Genomic DNA, 19,278 nt, shown 5'->3' with positions numbered 1-19,278 from the left:
ACACCATCTCTCTCTCTCTCCTACACCACAGTGACTAACACCATCTCTCTCTCTCTCCTACACCACAGTGACTAACACCATCTCTCTCTCTCTCTAATACACCATAGTGACTAACACCATCTATCTCTCTCCTACACCACAGTGACTAACACCATCTCTCTCTCTCTCTCTCTAATACACCACAGTGACTAACACCATCTCTCTCTCTCTCTCTAATACACCACAGTGACTAACACCATCTCTCTCTCTCTCTCTCTAATACACCACAGTGACTAACACCATCTCTCTCTCTCTCTCTAATACATCACAGTGACTAACACCATCTCTCTCTCTCTCCTACACCAGTGACTCACACCATCTCTCTCTCTCTAATACACCACAGTGACTAACACCATCTCTCTCTCTCTCTAATACACCACAGTGACTAACACCATATCTCTCTCTAATACATCACAGTGACTAACACCATCTCTCTCTCTCCTACACCACAGTGACTAACACCATCTCTCTCTCTCATACACCACAGTGACTAACACCATCTCTCTCTCTCTCTCTCCTACACCACAGTGACTAACACCATATCTCTCTCTAATACACCACAGTGACTAACACCATCTCTCTCTCTCATACACCACAGTGACTAACACCATCTCTCTCTCTCTCCTACACCACAGTGACTAACACCATATCTCTCTCTCTCTAATACATCACAGTGACTAACACCATCTCTCTCTCTCTCTATCTCTCTCTCTAATACACCACAGTGACTAACACCATCTCTCTCTCCTACACCACAGTGACTAACACCATCTATCTCTCTCTCTCTCTCTCTCTCTCTCTAATACATCACAGTGACTAACACCATCTATCTCTCTCTCTCTCTCTCTCTCTCTCTCTCTCTAATACACTACAGTGACTAACACCATCTCTCTCTCTCTCTAATACACCACAGTGACTAACACCATCTCTCTCTCTCTCTCCTACACCACAGTGACTAACACCATCTCTCTCTCTCTCTCTCTCTAATACACCACAGTGACTAACACCTTCTCTCTCTCTAATACATCACAGCGACTAACACCATCTCTCTCTCTCCTACACCACAGTGACTAACACCATCTATCTCTCTCTCTCCTACACCACAGTGACTAACACCATCTATCTCTCTCTCTCCTACACCAGTGACTAACACCTCTCTCTCTCTAATACACCACAGTGACTAACACCTCTCTCTCTCTAATACATCACAGTGACTAACACCATCTCTCTCTCTCCTACACCACAGTGACTAACACCATCTCTCTCTCTAATACATCACAGTGACTAACACCATCTATCTCTAATACACCACAGTGACTAACACCATCTCTCTCTCCTACAACACAGTGACTAACACCATCTATCTCTCTCTCTCATACACCACAGTGACTAACACCTTCTCTCTCTCTAATACATCACAGCGACTAACACCATCTCTCTCTCTCCTACACCACAGTGACTAACACCATCTATCTCTCTCTCTCCTACACCAGTGACTAACACCTCTCTCTCTCTAATACACCACAGTGACTAACACCATCTCTCTCTCTCTCTCCTACACCATAGTGACTAACACAATCTCTCTCTCTCTCTCTAATACACCACAGTGACTAACACCATCTATCTCTCTCTCTCCTACACCAGTGACTAACACCTCTCTCTCTCTAATACACCACAGTGACTAACACCATCTCTCTCTCTCTCCTACACCATAGTGACTAACACAATCTCTCTCTCTCTCTCTCCTACACCACAGTGACTAACACCATCTCTCTCTCTCTCTCTCCTACACCACAGTGACTAACACCATCTCTCTCTCTCTCTCTAATACACCACAGTGACTAACACCATCTCTCTCTCTCTCAGGAACCATGGTGAGCAAGGCGGAGGGAGATAACAACATGCTCATCAACTCCGAGTCGGACTCAGAGGTGGCGCCCACCCCCTCCCCTTCCGCCTCGCTGGCCCTGGAGGTCAAATATTCCTTCCTGGACACCAGCAGCAGGTCACAGCAGCAGGTGTGTGTGTGTGTGTGTCCGTGTGTGTGTGTGTGTGTGTGTGTGTGTGTGTGTGTGTGTGTGTGTGTCCGTGCGTGTCCGTGTGTGTGTGTCCGTGTGTGTGTGTCCGTGTGTGTGTGTCCGTGTGTGTGTGTCCGTGTGTGTGTCCGTGTGTGTGTGTGTGTGTCCGTGTGTGTGTGTGTGTCCGTGTGTGTGTGTCCGTGTGTGTCATCGTGTGTCACCGTGTGGTGTCTGGGAGATCGAGAATAACATCAAGATTGCAAAAAAAAAAAAAGACCAATGTTTTAAATATGATATTAAAGTTGTATCGTAGGTACGGAAGAGAAACAAGGCCCTCCAGGTGAGATTCAAGGACATCTGTGAGGCGCAGAACGAGCAGAGAGAGGCCGCTCTACAGATGGCCGGGAAGGGGGGCAAGCCAGGCTCCTACAAGGTCTGTAACCAACCCTCCCTGGGGTTCGGGGGAACATGTATGAATGTATTAGAACATGTATGAACGTATTAGAGCATGTATGAATGTGTTAGAACATGTATGAATGTATTAGAACATGTATGAATGTATTAGAACATGTATGAATGTGTTAGAACATGTATGAATGTGGTAGAACATGTATGAATGTATGAGAACATGTATGAATGTATGAGAACATGTATGAATGTATTAGAACATGTATGAATGTATTAGAACATGTATGAATGTATTAGAACATGTATGAATGTGTTAGAACATGTATGAATGTGTTAGAACATGTATGAATGTATTAGAACATGTATGACTGTATTAGAACATGTATGACTGTATTAGAACATGTATGAATGTATTAGAACATGTATGAATGGATTAGAACGTGTATGAATGTGTTAGAACGTGTATGAATGTGTTAGAACGTGTATGAATGTATTAGAACGTGTATGAATGTATTAGAACGTGTATGAATGTATTAGAACGTGTATGAATGTATTAGAACGTGTATGAATATATTAGAACGTGTATGAATGTATTAGAACGTGTATGAATGTATTAGAACGTGTATGAATGTATGAGAACGTGTATGAATGTATGAGAACGTGTATGAATGTATGAGAACGTGTATGAATGTATGAGAACGTGTATGAATGTATTAGAACGTGTATGAATGTATTAGAACGTGTATGAATGTAATAGAACGTGTATGACTGTATTAGAACATATATGACTGTATTAGAACATGTATGACTGTAATAGAACATGTATGACTGTATTAGAACATGTATGACTGTATTAGAACATGTATGACTGTATTAGAACATGTATGACTGTATTAGAACATGTATGAATGTATTAGAACATGTATGAATGTATTAGAACATGTATGACTGTATTAGAACATGTATGAATGTATTAGAACATGTATGAATGTATTAGAACATGTATGAATGTATTAGAACATGTATGAATGTATTAGAACATATATGACTGTATTAGAACATGTATGAATGTAATAGAACATGTATGACTGTATTAGAACATGTATGACTGTATTAGAACATGCATGACTGTATTATAACATGTATGACTGTATTAGAACATGTATGAATGTATTAGAACATGTATGACTGTATTAGAACATGTATGAATGTATTAGAATATGTATGAATGTATTAGAACATGTATGAATGTAATAGAATATGTATGACTGTATTAGAACATATATGACTATTAGAACATGTATGAATGTAATAGAACATGTATGACTGTATTAGAACATGTATGACTGTATTAGAACATGTATGACTGTATTATAACATGTATGACTGTATTAGAACATGTATGAATGTATTAGAACATGTATGAATGTATTAGAACATGTATGACTGTATTAGAACATGTATGAATGTATTAGAATATGTATGAATGTATTAGAACATGTATGACTGTAATAGAATATGTATGACTGTATTAGAACATATATGAATGTAATAGAACATGTATGAATGTAATAGAACATGTATGACTGTATTAGAACATGTATGACTGTATTATAACATGTATGACTGTATTAGAACATGTATGAATGTATTAGAACATGTATGACTGTATTAGAACATGTATGAATGTATTAGAATATGTATGAATGTATTAGAACATGTATGAATGTAATAGAATATGTATGACTGTATTAGAACATATATGACTGTATTAGAACATGTATGAATGTAATAGAACATGTATGACTGTATTAGAACATGTATGACTGTATTAGAACATATATGACTGTATTAGAACATGTATGAATGTAATAGAACATGTATGACTGTATTAGAACATGTATGACTGTATTAGAACATGTATGACTGTATTATAACATGTATGACTGTATTAGAACATGTATGAATGTATTAGAACATGTATGACTGTATTAGAACATGTATGAATGTATTAGAATATGTATGAATGTATTAGAACATGTATGAATGTAATAGAATATGTATGACTGTATTAGAACATATATGACTGTATTAGAACATGTATGAATGTAATAGAACATGTATGACTGTATTAGAACATGTATGACTGTATTAGAACATGTATGACTGTATTAGACCATGTATGACTGTATTAGAACATGTATGACTGTATTAGAACATGTATGAATGTATTAGAACGTGTATGACTGTATTAGAACGTGTATGAATGTATGAGAACATGTATGACTGTATTAGAACGTGTATGACTGTATTAGAACGTGTATGAATGTATTAGAACGTGTATGAATGTATTAGAACGTGTATGAATGTATGAAAACGTGTATGAATGTATGAGAACGTGTATGAATGTATGAGAACGTGTATGAATGTATGAGAACGTGTATGAATGTATTAGAACATGTATGAATGTATGAGAACATGTATGAATGTATTAGAACATGTATGAATGTATTAGAACATGTATGAATGTATTAGAACATGTATGACTGTATTAGAACATGTATGACTGTATTAGAACATACATGACTGTATTAGAACATGTATTAATGTATTAGAACATGTATGAATGTATTAGAACATGTATGAATGTATTAGAACATGTATGAATGTATTAGAACATGTATGAATGTATTAGAACATGTATGACTGTATTAGAACACGTATGACTGTATTAGAACATGTATGAATGTGTTAGAACATGTATTAATGTATTAGAACATGTATTAATGTATTAGAACATGTATGACTGTATTAGAACATGTATTAATGTATTAGAACATGTATGAATGTATTAGAACATGTATGAATGTATTAGAACATGTATGAATGTATTAGAACATGTATGACTGTATTAGAACATGTATGACTGTATTAGAACATGTATGAATGTGTTAGAACATGTATGAATGTATTAGAACATGTATTAATGTATTAGAACATGTATGACTGTATTAGAACATGTATTAATGTATTAGAACATGTATAAATGTATTAGAACATGTATGAATGTATTAGAACATGTATGAATGTATTAGAACATGTATGACTGTATTAGAACATGTATGAATGTATTAGAACATGTATGAATGTATTAGAACATGTATGACTGTATGATAACATGTATGACTGTATTAGAACATGTATGAATGTGTTAGAACATGTATGAACGTATTAGAACATGTATGAACGTATTAGAACATGTATGAACGTATTAGAACATGTATGAATGTATTAGAACATGTATGACTGTATGATAACATGTATGAATGTATTAGAACATGTATGACTGTATGATAACATGTATGAATGTATTAGAACATGTATGAATGTATTAGAACATGTATGAATGTGTTAGAACATGTATGAATGTATTAGAACATGTATGAATGTATTAGAACATGTATGAATGTGTTAGAACATGTATGAATGTGTTAGAACATGTATGAATGTGTTAGAACATGTATGAATGTATTAGAACATGTATGAATGTGTTAGAACATGTATGAATGTATTAGAACATGTATGAATGTATTAGAACATGTATGAACGTATTAGAACATGTATGAATGTATTAGAACATGTATGAATGTATTAGAACACGTATGACTGTATGATAACATGTATGAATGTATTAGAACATGTATGACTGTATGATAACATGTATGAATGTATTAGAACATGTATGAATGTATTAGAACATGTATGAATGTATTAGAACATGTATGAATGTGTTAGAACATGTATGAATGTATGAGAACATGTATGAATGTATGAGAACATGTATGAATGTATTAGAACATGTATGAATGTATTAGAACATGTATGAATGTGTTAGAACATGTATGAATGTGTTAGAACATGTATGAATGTGTTAGAACATGTATGAATGTGTTAGAACATGTATGAATGTATTAGAACATGTATGAATGTATTAGATTCTAATACATTCATACATGTTCTAACACATTCATACATGTTCTAATACATTCATACATGTTCTAACACATTCATACATGTTCTAATACATTCATACATGTTCTAACACATTCATACATGTTCTAATAATTAGAACATGTATGAATGTGTTAGAACATGTATGAATGTATTAGAACATGTATGAATGTGTTAGAACATGTATGAATGTATTAGAACATGTATGAATGTGTTAGAACATGTATGAATGTATTAGAACATGTATGAATGTATTAGAACATGTATGAATGTATTAGAACATGTATGAATGTATTAGAACATGTATGAATGTATTAGAACATGTATGAATGTGTTAGAACATGTATGAATGTATTAGAACATGTATGAATGTATTAGAACATGTATGAATGTGTTAGAACATGTATGAATGTGTTAGAACATGTATGAATGTGTTAGAACATGTATGAATGTATTAGAACATGTATGAATGTATTAGAACATGTATGAATGTATTAGAACATGTATGAATGTATTAGAAAATGTATGAATGTATTACTGCACTATGACCAGTGGAAGAGAAGACACACAGTCCTGGGGACTCAGAGGGCGGCACGTTAGGCTTTCTATTCCATCATGAGTTCATGCTTTGAATCAGCTGTGAAGCACTACGGTAACAGCCTAAATGAGCAGCCCTCCAGGTCCCCAGGAGGGTGTTTGGTAAAACCCTGGTTTATAAAGTCTCAAAACGCTGAGTGGTTCTCAATGTTGCTGTTGTTGTTGTTTACTCTGTAATGTGTCGGCGTGTGAAGAGAAAACACTTTTTCAAAACTCTAAAAAAAAACGTTTTTCCCCCAAGGTGGCGTACCGCAAGTACATGACAGTGCCCGCTCGGCGCTCCATCCCCAACGTCACCAGGAGCACAGGGGTCCAGACCTCCCCGGATCTCAGGGGCCGTTACAAGACCTTTCCCATGGAGAGGAAGAAGGGCCACAGCCACACCAAGCATGTGGAGAGAGACAAGGGCCACAACAATGGGTTTGCCATCGACGTCAAGCACTCCAGAGCTGTGGAGCGTTTAGGGGACAGGGGAGCCTGCGTTGGAGGAGGAGTAGTACAGAGAACCAGAGCTGTGGAGCGTTTAGGGGACAGGGGAGCCTGCAGTGGAGGAGGAGTAGTACAGAGAACCAGAGCTGTGGAGCGTTTAGGGGACAGGGGAGCCTGCGTTGGAGGAGGAGTAGTACAGAGAACCAGAGCCTTGTTGCATACTACAGAGTGCAGGGCTACGGAGGAGAAGCACTGTACAGACGATGTCCTCTACTCTGACTGTCTGATGCTCACAGATGGCACCTCTCCCTCCAACACGCCCGACTCCAACCCACAGGCCACCGACTACCAGATCTGCAGCGTGGAACCAAGCCCCCTGGAAGGACTAGAACACAGGGAACTGGACTCCTCGGACCGTCCAGCCAGTAAACGGCTGCTGCTCCACTCGGAGGAGCCAGGCTCTAGCAGGACTCTGCCGGGGGACATGAGAGGGTCTTCCTCAGCCGCCAAGGTGACCGGCCCCATCTCCTGGAACTCTCTGACCCAGGTGGAGTGTCTGGAGAGCCCGACAGCACGGAGCAAACGAATGGAGGGACTGGAGCTCAATGGACTACAATCTCAGACTCTCCCGCGGGCCGCTGGCTGCACTACTCAGGCACAGTGTCATGAACCGGCAGCGTTGTCATCGCAGACGTTCTCGCCACAGACGCTGTCGGCCAGGACCACGGGGGAGGCGCTGGGCTGTAGGAGTAGCGGGGTCCAACCAGCGACCGTCGCGACTGCGGGGGGAGTTGACCCGGGGGCCTGTAAGCAGATAGTACCAGTACTGACTCAGAAAGGGGAGGGAGGAGGGGACGTGAAATCACAGCTTCAGGCCATGGAGAACCTGATCTCCTCCAGCCAGCAGACTATCAAGGTCCTACTGGGAGTTATACAGGAGCTGGAGAAGGGAGAGGCCCACAGAGAGGGGTAAGGAGGCTTTACTATAACTATCTATCTGATGTGTGGGTCCTACAACCTACTGGGAGTTATACAGGAGCTGGAGAAGGGAGAGGCCCACAGAGAGGGGTAAGGAGGCTTTACTATAACTATCTATCTGATGTGTGGGTCCTACAACCTACTGGGAGTTATACAGGAGCTGGAGAAGGGAGAGGCCCACAGAGAGGGGTAAGGAGGCTTTACTATAACTATCTATCTGATGTGTGGGTCCTACAACCTACTGGGAGTTATACAGGAGCTGGAGAAGGGAGAGGCCCACAGAGAGGGGTAAGGAGGCTTTACTATAACTATCTATCTGATGTGTGGGTCCTACAACCTACTGGGAGTTATACAGGAGCTGGAGAAGGGAGAGGCCCACAGAGAGGGGTAAGGAGGCTTTACTATAACTATCTATCTGATGTGTGGGTCCTACAACCTACTGGGAGTTATACAGGAGCTGGAGAAGGGAGAGGCCCACAGAGAGGGGTAAGGAGGCTTTACTATAACTATCTATCTGATGTGTGGGTCCTACAACCTACTGGGAGTTATACAGGAGCTGGAGAAGGGAGAGGCCCACAGAGAGGGGTAAGGAGGCTTTACTATAACTATCTATCTGATGTGTGGGTCCTACAACCTACTGGGAGCTATACAGGAGCTGGAGAAGGGAGAGGCCCACAGAGAGGGGTAAGGAGGCTTTACTATAACTATCTATCTGATGTGTGGGTCCTACAACCTACTGGGAGTTATACAGGAGCTGGAGAAGGGAGAGGCCCACAGAGAGGGGTAAGGAGGCTTTACTATAACTATCTATCTGATGTGTGGGTCCTACAACCTACTGGGAATTATACAGGAGCTGGAGAAGGGAGAGGCCCACAGAGAGGGGTAAGGAGGCTTTACTATAACTATCTATCTGATGTGTGGGTCCTACAACCTACTGGGAGCTATACAGGAGCTGGAGAAGGGAGAGGCCCACAGAGAGGGGTAAGGAGGCTTTACTATAACTATCTATCTGATGTGTGGGTCCTACAACCTACTGGGAGTTATACAGGAGCTGGAGAAGGGAGAGGCCCACACTACATAGACTGGGTAGTGATGGTGATCAGGGGACTAGTTATACTAGTTAACATGAAACTGGGTAGTGATGGTGATCAGGGGACTAGTTATACTGGTTAACATGAGATAATGGGTAGTGATGGTGATCAGGGGACTAGTTATACTGGTTAACATGAGATAATGGGTAGTGATGGTGATCAGGGGACTAGTTATACTGGTTAACATGAGATAATGGGTAGTGACAGTGATCAGGGGACTAGTTATACTAGTTAACATGAGAGACTGGGTAGTGACGGTGATCAGGGGACTAGTTATACTGGTTAACATGAGAGACTGGGTAGTGATGGTGATCAGGGGACTAGTTATACTAGTTAACCTGAGAGACTGGGTAATGATGGTGATCAGGGGACTAGTTATACTAGTTAACATGAGAGACCGGGTAGTGATGGTGATCAGGGGACTAGTTATACTAGTTAACATGAGAGACTGGGTAGTGATGGTGATCAGGGGACTAGTTATACTAGTTAACCTGAGAGACTGGGTAGTGATGGTGATCGGGAGACTAGTTATACTAGTTAACATGATATACTGGGTAGTGATGTGTTGCTGTAATATTTAAGTGGATCTACTTCAGGTGGTGTCCAATATCTTGTCCAACTGTCTGTATATCTGAACGAATCAACGCTCTAGAATATACCCTCCTAGCCAATCAGCATGGAGAATTGAACAACGCTGTAGTATAAGTGCGAGAGGAACCATGGAAGACCCAGCAGCATCACATTATGAATCACTCAGATATGATGAATCCTGTGTTCATGGTGTGTTTCACGTACAGTAGAAAAGCCTGTGAGATGACAGTGGAATACCGGAGCTCTGATTCAGAACTACTAGACGAGTCCCTCTAGGTTGTATTGGTGGAATAGAGGAGCTCTGATTCAGAACTACTAGATGAGTCCGTCTAGGTTGTATTGGTGGAATAGTGGAGCTCTGATTCATAACTACTAGATGAGTCCATCTAGGTTGTATTGGTGGAATAGTGGAGCTCTGATTCATAACTACTAGATGAGTCCATCTAGGTTGTATTGGTGGAATAGTGGAGCTCTGATTCATAACTAAATGGACTAGTCCATCTAGGTTGTATTGGTGGAATAGTGGAGCTCTGATTCAGAACTAAATGGACTAGTCCATCTAGGTTGTATTGGTGGAATAGTGGAGCTCTGATTCAGAACTAAATGGACTAGTCCATCTAGGTTGTATTGGTGGAATAGTGGAGCTCTGATTCATAACTACTAGACTAGTCCATCTAGGTTGTATTGGTGGAATAGTGGAGCTCTGATTCATAACTACTAGACGAGTCCATCTAGGTTGTATTGGTGGAATAGTGGAGCTCTGATTCATAACTACTAGACGAGTCCATCAAGGTTGTATTGGTGGAATAGTGGAGCTCTGATTCATAACTACTAGACTAGTCCATCTAGGTTGTATTGGTGGAATAGTGGAGCTCTGATTCATAACTACTAGACGAGTCCATCTAGGTTGTATTGGTGGAATAGTGGAGCTCTGATTCATAACTACTAGACTAGTCCATCTAGGTTGTATTGGTGGAATAGTGGAGCTCTGATTCATAACTACTAGACGAGTCCATCTAGGTTGTATTGGTGGAATAGTGGAGCTCTGATTCATAACTACTAGACGAGTCCATCAAGGTTGTATTGGTGGAATAGTGGAGCTCTGATTCATAACTACTAGACTAGTCCATCTAGGTTGTATTGGTGGAATAGTGGAGCTCTGATTCATAACTACTAGACGAGTCCATCTAGGTTGTATTGGTGGAATAGTGGAGCTCTGATTCATAACTACTAGATGAGTCCATCTAGGTTGTATTGGTGGAATAGAGAAGCTCTGATTCATAACTACTAGACGAGTCTGTCTAGGTTGTATTAGTGGAATAGAGAAGCTCTGATTCATAACTACTAGACGGGTCTGTCTAGGTTGTATTGGTGGAATAGAGAAGCTCTGATTCATAACTACTAGACAAGTCCGTCTAGGTTGTATTGGTGGAATAGTGGAGCTCTGATTCATAACTACTAGATGAGTCCGTCTAGGTTGTATTGGTGGAATAGAGGAGCTCTGATTCATAACTACTAGACGAGTCCCTCTAGGTTGTATTGGTGGAATAGTGGAGCTCTGATTCAGAACTAAATGGACTAGTCCATCTAGGTTGTATTGGTGGAATAGTGGAGCTCTGATTCAGAACTAAATGGACTAGTCCATCTAGGTTGTATTGGTGGAATACCGGAGCTCTGATTCATAACTACTAGACGAGTACGTCTAGGTTGTATTGGTGGAATAGTGGAGCTCTGATTCAGAACTAAATGGACTAGTACGTCTAGGTTGTATTGGTGTAATAATGGAGCTCTGATTCAGAACTAAATGGACTAGTCCATCTAGGTTGTATTGGTGGAATAGTGGAGCTCTGATTCAGAACTAAATGGACTAATCCATCTAGGTTGTATTGGTGGAATACCGGAGCTCTGATTCAGAACTAAATGGACTAGTCCAGCTAGGTTGTATTTATTGAAGACAATGGAACAGACCAGCAGATAAAAGGGATGAGGAAGTCCCCTTATAGGAGGGGGGCCCCTTATGGGCTCTTTAAAAAGGGATCATATCCTTCTCTGGGGGGGATTTTCTCTAGATATCAACAACAACAACAAAAAACTGGAGCTATTCTGCGAGAGGACCAACCAATCAGCTGGCTCAATTTGTCCGAAGTGGTTTGACGAGCCAGTCAGGTGATATCATGTAATCACAACAACAGGGTTCGTGTTTTATTGAGCCACTGCTTCAGATCCATCATGGCAATTCACTACAGGAAAACAAAACCCTCTCTCTTCAGTTCTTATTACCGGGCTGTCCTACAGTGGAGATGACAGGACAATCTGTGTGTGTGTGTGTGTGTGTGTGTGTGTGTGTGTGTGTGTGTGTGTGTGTGTGTGTGTGTGTGTGTGTGTGTGTGTGTGAGAGAGAATGAGAGTGAGAGTGAGAGAGAGAGCGAGCAAGAGACACATGGGTGATATCTGTGAGAGAGACTTTGGTGGTATGTGTGTGTGTGTGTGTGTGTGTGTGTGTGTGTGTGTGTGTGTGTGTGTGTGTGTGTGTGTGTGTGTGTGTGTGTGAGACAGAGACACTTGTGCGTGTGACAACAATTGGCTGCAGTCCAGGAAGGTGATTAAAACAGACAAATCTCCTCCCAAAATGACTTAATTACTTCCCTTAGCAGGAGATGACTAGCTAGATACAGAGCTAGACAGGCTGGTGTACATGTTAGTGGCAGCTCTCTGTGTGTGTGTGTGTCTCTCTCTCTCTCTCTCTCACTCTCTCTCTCCGTGTGTGTCTCTGTGTGTGTGTGTGACTCTCTCTGTGTGTGTGTGTGACTCTCTCTGTGTGTGTGTGTGTGTGTGTGTGTGTGTGTGTGTGTGTGTGTGTGTGTGTGTGTGTGTGTGTGTGTGTGTGTGTGTGTGTGTGTGTGTGTGTGTGTGCGCGCGAGAGAGGCGTGCTCCTCAGCCTTAAGTGTCCCTCATTAGCTTCTGAGATGGAGAGATCAGATAAGACACTCGAGGAAGCGGGTCATGTGTTTTTGTAAAGCAGAGGTCCTCTGAGTTGGAGCCAGGTACGGGCTGAATAAGGAGGACGTGGTCGTAGCTGAGCAAGGAGAGGTCCTCTGAGTTGGAGCCAGGTACGGGCTGAATAAGGAGGACGTGGTCGTAGCTGAGCAAGGAGAGGTCCTCTGAGTTGGAGCCAGGTACGGGCTGAATAAGGAGGACGTGGTCGTAGCTGAGCAAGGAGAGGGACGTCCTTTACACCTGAGCTAAAGGCAGTTGACCCTCGTGCTGAGCAGGATGTCCTGGAAGAACCATTACCTTACCCTTCATAGATACATTATCTCTAGCAGTAATATGAGGAAGCGGTGAGCCCACTCGACACTGAAAGTGAGGGACGTGACATCAACACGAGCCGCAGGATGAACCTCAGATACGACGACAATAGTAAAAAAATAATAATAATAATTAAAAGTATCAATATTTAACTAGGCTGGTCAGTTAAGAACAAATTCTTATTTACAATGACGGCCTACTCCCGGCCAAACCCTAACCCGGACGAAACTGGGCGTGGGACTCCCAATCACGGCCCGGTTGTGATACGGCCTGGATTCGAACCAGGGTGTCTGTAGTAACGCCTCTAGCACTGAGATGCAGTGTATTAGACCGCTGTGATACGGCCTGGATTCGAACCAGGGTCTGTAGTGACGCCTCCTGCACTGAGATGCTGTGTATTAGACGGATGTGATACGGCCTGGATTCGAACCAGGGTCTGTAGTGACCCCTCTAGCACTGAGATGCAGTGCAGTAGACTGCTGCGCCATTCGGGAGCCATGACGACCTCGACACTTGACTATTTCATATGACTCATGTAGCAGTGGTATCTAGTACAACGTAGAAACTATAGCCTGGCTTTCATTCACTGGCAGAAGTACTGAAATAAACAACTCCCCTCAGCGTATTCTGAACATTACATGACACTAGGACCGACAACATGTATTCAAAATGGCTTCCCAAGTTTCATCATTGTACTTTTTTTTGTTATTAATTAACGGGAAAATATGGCCGCTATTTCAATTTCTTGAAACGTTTCTGTTTTGGATGATGAGGTTTAAAAAAAAAATCCGGACAACGACTTTGGTGAGGCTCTCTCATGTGTCGCGGTAAACTGCTAGATGACGTTGTATAACACATTGAGTCATGTAAACGCACAATGAGTAATGTATGTTGAGTAATATAAACATACATTGAGTAATGTAAACGCACAATTGAGTAATGTAAACTAACAATTGAGTAATGTAAACTACCAATTGAGTAATGTAAACTACCAATTGAGTAATGTAAACTACCAATTGAGTAATGTAAACTACCAATTGAGTAATGTAAACTAACAATTGAGTAATGTAAACTAACAATTGAGTAATGTAAACGTACATTGAGTAATGTATGTTGAGTAATATAAACGTACATTGAGTAATGTAAACGTACATTGAGTAATGTAAACGTACATTGAGTAATGTAAACGTACATTGAGTTGTAAACGTACATTGAGTTGTAAACGAACAATTGAGTAATGTAAACGAACAATTGAGTAATGTAAACTACCAATTGAGTAATGTAAACTACCAATTGAGTAATGTAAACTACCAATTGAGTAATGTAAACTACCAATTGAGTAATGTAAACTAACAATTGAGTAATGTAAACTAACAATTGAGTAATGTAAACTAACAACTGAGTAATGTAAACTAACAATTGAGTAATGTAAACGTACATTGAGTAATGTATGTTGAGTAATATAAACATACACTGAGTTGTAAACGTACATTGAGTTGTAAACGTACATTGAGTAATGTAAACGTACATTGAGTTGTAAACGTACATCGCGTTGTAAACGTACATTGAGTAATGTAAACGTACATTGAGTTGTAAACGTACATTGAGTAATGTAAATGTACATTGAGTAATATAAACATACATTGAGTTGTAAACGTACATTGAGTAATGTAAACGCACAATTTAGTAATGTCTGTTGAGTAATATAAACATTGAGTTGTAAACGTACATTGAGTAATGTAAACGTACATTGAGTTGTAAACGTACATTGAGTTGTAAACGTACATTGAGTTGTAAACGTACATTGAGTTGTAAATGTACATTGAGTAATGTAAACTAACAATTGAGTAATGTATGTTGAGTAATGTAAACGTACATTGAGTTGTAAACGTACATTGAGTAATGTAAACGTACATTGAGTAATGTAAACGTACATTGAGTTGTAAACGTACATTGAGTAATGTAAACGTACATTGAGTAATGTAAACGTACATTGAGTAATGTAAACGTACATTGAGTTGTAAACGTACATTGAGTAATATAAACGTACATTGAGTTGTAAACGTACATTGAGTAATGTAAACGTACATTGAGTAATGTAAACGTACATTGAGTAATGTATGTTGAGTAATGTAAACGTACATTGAGTAGTAAACGTACATTGAGTAATGTAAACGTACATTGAGTAATGTATGTTGAGTAATGTAAACGTACATTGAGTAGTAAACGTACATTGAGTAATGTAAACGTACATTGAGTAATGTATGTTGAGTAATGTAAACGTACATTGAGTAGTAAACGTACATTGAGTAATGTAAACGTACATTGAGTAATGTAAACGTACATTGAGTTGTAAACGTACATTGAGTTGTAAACGTACATTGAGTAATGTATGTTGAGTAATGTAAACGTACATTGAGTAGTAAACGTACATTGAGTAATGTAAACGTACATTGAGTAATGTATGTTGAGTAATGTAAACGTACATTGAGTAGTAAACGTACATTGAGTAATGTAAACGTACATTGAGTAATGTAAACGTACATTGAGTAATGTAAACGTACATTGAGTAATGTAAACGTACATTGAGTAACGTAAACGTCTGATACCGAGTCGAACAGCTGGTAGAATGTGGATAGTCTGTCTCCTGTCCAATGGGGTTTTTTAATCACAGCAGATCGTTTCTCTTCTCCACAACCCCAAAGCAGAGATTCTAATGTTTGTGTCGTCACGCTGCGTGAGCAACACAGCCCCGCTCTGTCAGAAATGTCAGCAGTCCAAACAGGAACAGTCCAAACAGGAACAGCCCAGGGCTGTTAGGTGAACACGGTACATCTACGCTCGCATGGCGCACCATCCGATCCTCATGTAAGTCAATGCGTTGTGTCAAAGTGCATTTAGTCTGGAGACGTTTGCCCTTTAGACGTGATGTGTAATGTTCTGCTGAAAAACCACGTTGCACATAAAACAGTAGAGAAACTGGGAGGCCATGATTACACGTGATAAAACAGTAGAGAAACTGGGAGGCCATGATTACACGTGATAAAACAGTAGAGAAACTGGGAGGCCATGATTACACGTGATAAAACAGTAGAGAAACTAGGAGGCCATTATTACACGTGATAAAACAGTAGAGAAACTGGGAGGCCATTATTACACGTGATAAAACAGTAGAGAAACTGGGAGGCCATTATTACACGTGATAAAACAGTAGAGAAACTGGGAGGCCATTATTACACGTGATAAAACAGTAGAGAAACTGGGAGGCCATTATTACACGTGATAAAACAGTAGAGAAACTGGGAGGCCATTATTACACGTGATAAAACAGTAGAGAAACCGGGAGGCCATTATTACATGTGATAAAACAGTAGAGAAACTGGGAGGCCATTATTACACGTGATAAAACAGTAGAGAAACTGGGAGGCCATGATTACACGTGATAAAACAGTAGAGAAACTGGGAGGCCATGATTACACGTGATAAAACAGTAGAGAAACTGGGAGGCCATTATTACACGTGATAAAACAGTAGAGAAACTGGGAGGCCATGATTACACGTGATAAAACAGTAGAGAAACTAGGAGGCCATGATTACACGTGATAAAACAGTAGAGAAACTGGGAGGCCATTATTACACGTGATAAAACAGTAGAGAAACTGGGAGGCCATTATTACACGTGATAAAACAGTAGAGAAACTGGGAGGCCATGATTACACGTGATAAAACAGTAGAGAAACTGGGAGGCCATGATTACACGTGATAAAACAGTAGAGAAACTGGGATAGGAAACAAATGGAACATGTATATTTCACAGACAACAACATGTCAGTAGCAAGGGGGAGAGAAAGTGACGGCCGAGACATTGACAGTGTTTCTCCTAAAGAAGAAAAGAGACAAGGTACACTATATATACAGCAGTATGGGAACGCCCCTTCAAATGAGTCGATTCGGCTACCTCAGCTATACCCGTGGGTGACAGGTGTATAAAATTGAGTACACAGCCGTGCAATCTCCATAGACAAACATTGGCAGTTGAATGGCCTTACTGAAGAGCTCAGAGCCTTTCAACGTGGCACCATCATAGGATGCCACCTTTCCAACAAGTCAGTTTGGCCAATTTCTACCCTGTCAACTGTAAGTGGTGTTATTGTGAATTGGAAACGTCTAGGAGCAACAACGGCTCATACGTGAAGTGGCAGGCCACACAAGCTCACAGAACGGGACCGCCGAGTGGTCAAACGCACCGGGTGTAAAAATAATCTGTCGTTGATTACAACACTCACTACCGAGTTCCAAACTGCATGTTCCATCATCTAGTGGAAAGCCTTCCCAGAAGAGTGGAGGCTGTATTAGCAGCAATGTTCCAACATCTAGTGGAAAGCCTTCCCAGAAGAGTGGAGGCTGTTATAGCAGCAATGTTCCATCATCTAGTGGAAAGCCTTCCCAGAAGAGTGGAGGCTGTTATAGCAGCAATGTTCCAACATCTAGTGGAAAGCCTTCCCAGAAGAGTGGAGGCTGTTATAGCAGCAATGTTCCAACATCTAGTGGAAAGCCTTCCCAGAAGAGTGGAGGCTGTTATAGCAGCAATGTACCAACATCTAGTGGAAAGCCTTCCCAGAAGAGTGGAGGCTGTTATAGCAGCAATGTTCCAACATCTAGTGGAAAGCCTTCCCAGAAGAGTGGAGGCTGTTATAGCAGCAATGTTCCAACATCTAGTGGAAAGCCTTCCCAGAAGAGTGGAGGCTGTTATAGCAGCAATGTTCCAACATCTAGTGGAAAGCCTTCCCAGAAGAGTGGAGGCTGTTATAGCAGCAGAGGGGAAACCAATCTCATATTAATGCTCATAATTTTGGAATGAGATATTAGACGAGCAGGTGAACAAATATTCTTGGTCATGTAGACTATGTTAGATATTCCCTGACGACAGTATGTGGTTCTTACACATAAGAACGGATCCTAAAATAGCTGTTGTCCACGACAGAGACCCAACTCTGTGTGCCAGTCCCCTGGGTTTACAGGAGTTGAGGCCCAGAGAGAGAGAGGAGAGAGAGGGGAGAGAGCAAGAGAGAGGAGAGAGAGGAGAGAGAGAGTGAGAGAGGTGGAGAGAGGAGAGAGAGATTCCTCCGTTGTCTCCCTAACTCAGGGAGATGTATGTTTAAGTCTCTCCTATACGGTTCATTATTCAGACGATCTGTACAGGACCAGGTCGCTGGGGGATAAGGAGGAGGGGTGGAGAGGGGAATGAGGAGGAGGACACGGCTCGCCTTTGAGGAAAAGTGGATGCCTGGTGGCGGCCCTGCCAAGATCCGCCCTGATGTCCTCTCAGACATCCCAAGAGCACAGCTGTTGCCGGGGCATGCAGAGTGGTGTGTGTGTGTGTGTGTGTGTGTGTGTGTGTGTGTGTGTGTGTGTGTGTGTGTGTGTGTGTGTGTGTGTGTGTGTGTGTGTGTGTGTGTGTGTGTGTGTGTGTGTGTGTGTGTAGGTGTGTGTGTGTGTGTGTGTGTAGGTGTGTGTGTGTGTGTGTGTGTAGGTGTGTGTGTGTGTGTAGGTGTGTGTGTAGGTGTGTGGGTGTGTAGGTGTGTAGGTGTGTGTGTGTGTGTAGATCCGTGTGTGTGTGTGTGTGTGTGTGTGTGTGTGTGTGTGTGTGTGTGTGTGTGTGTGTGTGTAGTGTGTGTGTGTAGGTGTGTGGGTGTGTAGGTGTGTAGGTGTGTGTGTGTGTGTAGGTGTGTAGGTGTGTGTGTGTGTAGGTGTGTGTGTAGGTGTGTGTGTGTGTGTGTGTGTGTGTGTGTGTGTGTGTGTGTGTG

General features: G+C 41.2%; 2 protein-coding genes across 2 annotated transcripts in view; one reads left to right on the top strand and one right to left on the bottom strand.

Moving 5' to 3' along the window:
* Positions 1–19,278, bottom strand: part of LOC135513383 (dedicator of cytokinesis protein 1-like) — a 1,066,221-nt gene that overhangs the window by 240,228 nt on the left and 806,715 nt on the right.
* The window catches only part of LOC135511784 (inhibitory synaptic factor 2A-like), a 59,064-nt gene continuing 41,696 nt past the window's right edge, over positions 1,911–19,278 (top strand). Inside the window, exons 1-3 of the mRNA XM_064933251.1 lie at positions 1,911–2,057; positions 2,371–2,490; positions 7,315–8,471. Of these exons, the coding sequence (XP_064789323.1) occupies positions 1,911–2,057; positions 2,371–2,490; positions 7,315–8,471 (1,424 nt within the window). The remainder of the gene's footprint in view (positions 2,058–2,370; positions 2,491–7,314; positions 8,472–19,278) is intronic.

The sequence above is a fragment of the Oncorhynchus masou genome, chromosome 24 (assembly GCF_036934945.1).
Source record: "Oncorhynchus masou masou isolate Uvic2021 chromosome 24, UVic_Omas_1.1, whole genome shotgun sequence".
NCBI lineage: Eukaryota > Metazoa > Chordata > Actinopteri > Salmoniformes > Salmonidae > Oncorhynchus > Oncorhynchus masou.
The sequence above is the reverse complement of the archived record's forward strand: the minus strand, read 5'-3'. Positions and strand labels throughout refer to the sequence as shown.